Raw genomic sequence first — 5000 nt, 5'->3', positions numbered from 1 at the left:
CCATACCTTAGCTTTTGCTGAACGTGTGTGTGTGTGTGTGTGCACACATGTACGCACACACAAACACAAATGTCCGTTCCATGATCTGACAAGTGAAATTTTACAACTTTGACATAATGAACATTTAACTCACGTCCACTCCTTGTTTGCTCTCTCTCTCATTACCATGCTTTGTTTTCTCCCCTCTTTCTCTTTCTTCTTCCTGTAGTCTGGACCTAAGAACCTGAGGGAACACACTCTAATGGAGCTACTGGTGGTGAGCACTACTAAATACTGCATCATCTACTGCAGGCGGTGGTTTTCACTGTAGCAAGTATTATTAACACCACACCTTCAGTACCTTTTATTTTGCAATTACAAACTAAATGCACATATTGCTGCTCCAGTGCTAATTATAGATGGCCATATTAGGCTACCAGGCTAAACGAAGAAACGCACACTGATCATTAATCACTGATGTGTAAATGAGTTTGTGTCACTGCCAAAGCCCTCAGCCATTACAATATAGCCTCTGGTCACATGCGGTCCTATGCTAGATGAGATGTTATTAAAAGTGATGATGTAACACGTGCTTCCAAAGAGGAATGCCACTTCATGTATGCCCTCTAGTGGCCAAAAACACGGTAACACAGGTATTAGCAGTGTCACAGACGCTTGCTGCACTGGTGTAAAAACGCCTCTGCCACGCTTGCTCATCCTCGCTTTTTTAATCTGTCAGTTAGGTCGCTCATCCATCTATCTCAAATAACTGGGACTTTTCTTACAGATGCACATGGAGGAACCTTGCTTTGACTTCCTGAGGACCAAAGAGACTCTGGGGTGGGTGTCTTGTCTCTGTTTTGCTTTTTAGTTTTCACTGAATTCTTGTTTTGAGTGGAGGAAGGTCAGATGGGGACAGTGATAATTTAAATGAAATGTAACAAACCGCATGAGGCAAATATTGTTTATATTACCCCACCGTCATGTACCATCCAGGAAAATTCTAATTAATTGCCTGCCTGTTTCTCGCTCTCTGTTCATCGGTCTCCTACCCAATCCAATTCTTGCAGTCTGTGTGCCCATCTTATCTGTCTGCCCATCTAAGTGTACATCTATCTATCTGTATGTCTGCCTCTCTCTAGGTACCACGTCTACCCCACCTGCAGAAACACTTCAGGGGTTCTGGGTTTCTCTGTCACCGTGGAAACACAGGCCACCAAGTTCAAGTGAGTCCACAACACATCCTTAACCAATTTGTTCCCTTTCAAACCAAGCCACTATTTATCTGAACTGCACACCCCAAACCTAAGCTACAAATCTATTTATCTCCTCCCTCGCCCAGACCCCAAGCGGCAATTTATCCATCTGTCAAGAAAACCTGAATTGAATCTATAAAAGGATGTGGAATGTCTTCTTTTTTTTCTCCTCCATCATATTTTTTCTTCCCGTTGACTTTCCTTCCTGCCAGTACCGAGGTGGTGGAGTTGAAGATTGAAGAGTTCTTGGTTTCTTTTGGGGAGCTGCTGAATGCACTTACTGAGGAGGCCTACAGTACACAGGTGTGTTTGTGTGTGGAATACTGTGTGTATTTATTTTTTAAGTATTTGTGCATGTTATGTTGGGCAGGTGGCATGCGGTATTTCTTTGTTTCCACAATCATGGAAACCCCCGGTGAAGATATGGAATTGAAAGCTGAAGTACTAACAGTTTTTTTCATTATTGCTATTAGGGAATATACTGTACAGTCATACGTGTATACACATATACACCACTGTCCCAAACGTAATATTTAACACAGCCCCCAGATGAACAGAATTAACCCATTAAAACCGGGAAAGCATCTGTCATTTTAGATTTTTGCGTTCGTTATTCAAAAATAGCAAATATACAAGCTCACAGCGCATCACTTTGTGCCGCGCCGCGACCATCATTTTTGAAAGATTCAAAGCGAACATTTGTAACTCAAATCTTTTGCTTCTGGGGGTCCCTGGAACAAAATATTTTGAGATGGGGGTCCGCGGCCAAATACATATCATTTTGGGGGTCTTTGACATGAAAAAGTTTGAGAACCACTGACAACTGTTTTAGAAGACATTTTGTTTGAATCGGAACCTCAGGTCTTAATGGGTTAAAACCTGAGGCCCATTCTACAAATGCCTTCTAAATCAGCGGTTTTCAAACTTTTTCGTGCCAAGGACCTCCAAAATGATATATAGGCCTATTTTGCCGCGGAGCCACTTATTAAAACTACCGCTTCTAGCCCTTTCTGTACACGGCTTCAGTGGCTCGAGCGGACAGAGCGAGTGGTGGTGTTGCTAGGCAGATCAATTGAGCAGATTACTGAGTGGGCAGGGTCTAGCGTTCAGAACTCTTTTGAGTTCGGTGGCAGTATGTGTTACTTTCGTCCTCAGAACTTTCCTTCGGTTCAGCCAGACGAAAAGAGTTTGGACGTTTATTTTTTAAGTATGTAAGCCCCTTTAGTCCCCCCTCAGAGCAAGGAGGTGAGTTGGAGCGGCAAGGACGTTGGAATTGATTGGGTTCCCTTTAAGGAATGGGAACACTCCTTGCTCAGTCAGCGTCATTTTGAAGAAATTATTTCATGTCTTTTAATTAGGAGAATTTATACTACACGTATTCCAAATAAAAAACATTTGCAAAGGAGACATGAAGGATACACTTGATGTATCCTCACTGATCCTTGCTCCAAGCAACTTGGGGAAAATCCATAGAAATGTGTTTCAGCTAATCCTGGTCACTATACTGCCTCCCCCTGGCCAGCCGGGGCGCCTGATCGAGGGGAATGGAACTGGTTGGAATAACGTGTTCCTTCCACACGCTACGTCCAAACAGGGAAACTCTCCCCTGTCAGGTGACAAGAAGGTCAGTTGGCTCTCATGCATTGAAGGAGGCATGAGCTCGGCCCTGGCCTCCCTAGGTTGGCAGAGGGAAGGTAGTGCCCAGGATTACATAGACAATTCGCACCGGGTGTAAAAAATGTAGGAAAAAAAGAAATGTGTTACAGCTGTGTGTACTTGTCTCCTCTAGGTCACTGCCCTGGTGAAGCTGAAGGAGTGTGAGGACACACACCTGGGGGAGGAGGCGGACAGGAATTGGGCAGAGGTGGTCACCCAGCAGTATATCTTTGATAGGCTCAACAGAGAGGTGAAGAGAACACACAAATAGCCTTTTGTCGGGGACAGCTGGACATTTTTAAATTCTAATGACATGATAATACACTAAAAAGAAATAACACATGGTTTATAGCAGAATAAATAGATGCTGAATACAAATCTAAACTCTAAAAAGACCAATAACAGTGGGGGGGGAAATGCACCGGTGCACAAGCCAATTTGCCATGCTGGGCACCAAAAACTGTAATAATCTTTATGGTCAGAAACGGCACATAAACCATTTTTATCTTTATTCTTATTCATAAGATTATGAATGATAAGAAAACAGTTGAAAATAAACTATTTTGGGATCACTGAGGAGAGAGAGAGAGATGCTGTTAATTTCACTAACTAATAATCCACCCATTATATTTTGAGATGTCTCGTATACACGCGTACATTTGGGCGTGAGGGTGTTACTAGAGGAAAGACATCAAATCAGTAGGGTTCATCCATCAGAGACAATGAAGGTGCAAGGAAAATTCCATGACAATCCAGCCGTCCAGTCTTCTAGATCTCCTGTTTGGGGCCAAAGTGCTTTCCGGCTGCCATCGCCATCCATAGAGCGCCACCGCTAGTTGGGCTAAAAACAAACACAGTATCCCTTGCAGTATAATACATTTTCAGATGTGAATATTAGATTCTACCTCCACATCTGGTACTTAACTATTTTCTCTTAATATCTTTATGGGCATCAGTTTTCTCTTAGTATCTTGATGGGCATCAGTCTTCTGTGACCTATTTGTGTGGCTTAACTACAGTATACTGGGCTGAGTGGGCTGTTGAAGAGCTTCACTTTTTACAATTCGTCCTTGAATGACTCTTCTCAATTCTACTGTTCTTTATGTATCGTCTCATCTCAATCTGTGTGTTTTAGATTGACGCTTTGAAGCTGATGACCAGGGCTGAGCTGGTCTCTTGGTTCCACGAACACAGAGGGCAGACCAGCCGCAAACTCAGCATGCATGTAAGCTTGTCTTTGGTCATCGTGTGTGTGTGTGTGTGTGTGTGTGTGTGTGTGTGTGTGTGTGTGTGTGTGTGTGTGTGTGTGTGTGTGTGTGTGTGTGTGTGTGTGTGTGTGTGTGTGTGTGTGTGTGTGTGTGTGTGTGTGTGTGTGTGCGCGCGCGCGATGGGGGAAAGGAGAGTTACCATGCTTGTACCTTAATTTGTACATGCACATGGATGTACTCCACAGGTGGTGGGATTCGGTCCAGAGGAGAACGACGCAGATGCTGCCAAAAAGAGAGAAGACTCGAAAGGCGACGAGGAAGAGTTCTGCAGCTCCACCTATGGCGAGGTGTCCAAGCTCACCTTCCTCCCTGCTTCACCCAAGATGCCCGATGCCACGGCCATCATGGACATTCCTGCTTTCACCCAGAATCTGCACCTCTTCCCCTACCACAAGATCCTCAAATAAACTCACAGAACTGACAGACAGACAGACAGACAGGTTAACTGTCTGTGTTTTAGGTCGACGATTGTGCCCTCATTTTGTTAAAGCAGTGAATCAGAGGAGATGATGGGTGGTTGTAAAAGCCTTGACTCCTCCTTGCCGTTGCGTTCTGTTATTAGGAGCACTAGGTTTTTACACACACACACACACACACATATATATGTACAGTATACATATATATATATATATATATATATATATATATATATATATATATATCGGTGAAGTGTACTTTTGGCTAAGTGAAACCTGTATTTTGTTTCTCCCCTTCTGTCTTTAAGACCATGAGACACAGAGAGAGCATCTTCCTTACGCCAGCTCAACTGGGACATTTGATTTTAAAAACATTTTATTTTGCTCTGCCAGACATCATATTGCTTCAGCACGGAAATCAAATG

At 43.4% G+C, this 5000-nt stretch overlaps 1 protein-coding gene across 1 annotated transcript in view; it reads left to right on the top strand.

The window, feature by feature from the left end:
- nrd1a (nardilysin a (N-arginine dibasic convertase)) overlaps window positions 1-5000 on the top strand; it is a 25723-nt gene that overhangs the window by 20441 nt on the left and 282 nt on the right. The window contains exons 26-32 of the mRNA XM_080414004.1: window positions 209-256; window positions 767-819; window positions 1122-1205; window positions 1448-1538; window positions 3025-3141; window positions 4027-4116; window positions 4345-5000. The exon at window positions 4345-5000 is cut by the window's right edge and continues 282 nt beyond it. Of these exons, the coding sequence (XP_080270130.1) occupies window positions 209-256; window positions 767-819; window positions 1122-1205; window positions 1448-1538; window positions 3025-3141; window positions 4027-4116; window positions 4345-4566 (705 nt within the window). The 3' untranslated portion in view covers window positions 4567-5000. The remainder of the gene's footprint in view (window positions 1-208; window positions 257-766; window positions 820-1121; window positions 1206-1447; window positions 1539-3024; window positions 3142-4026; window positions 4117-4344) is intronic.

This window comes from Gymnoscopelus braueri, assembly GCF_963280865.1.
Source record: "Gymnoscopelus braueri genome assembly, chromosome: 19".
NCBI lineage: Eukaryota > Metazoa > Chordata > Actinopteri > Myctophiformes > Myctophidae > Gymnoscopelus > Gymnoscopelus braueri.
This window is presented reverse-complemented; position numbering and strand designations above follow the sequence as displayed.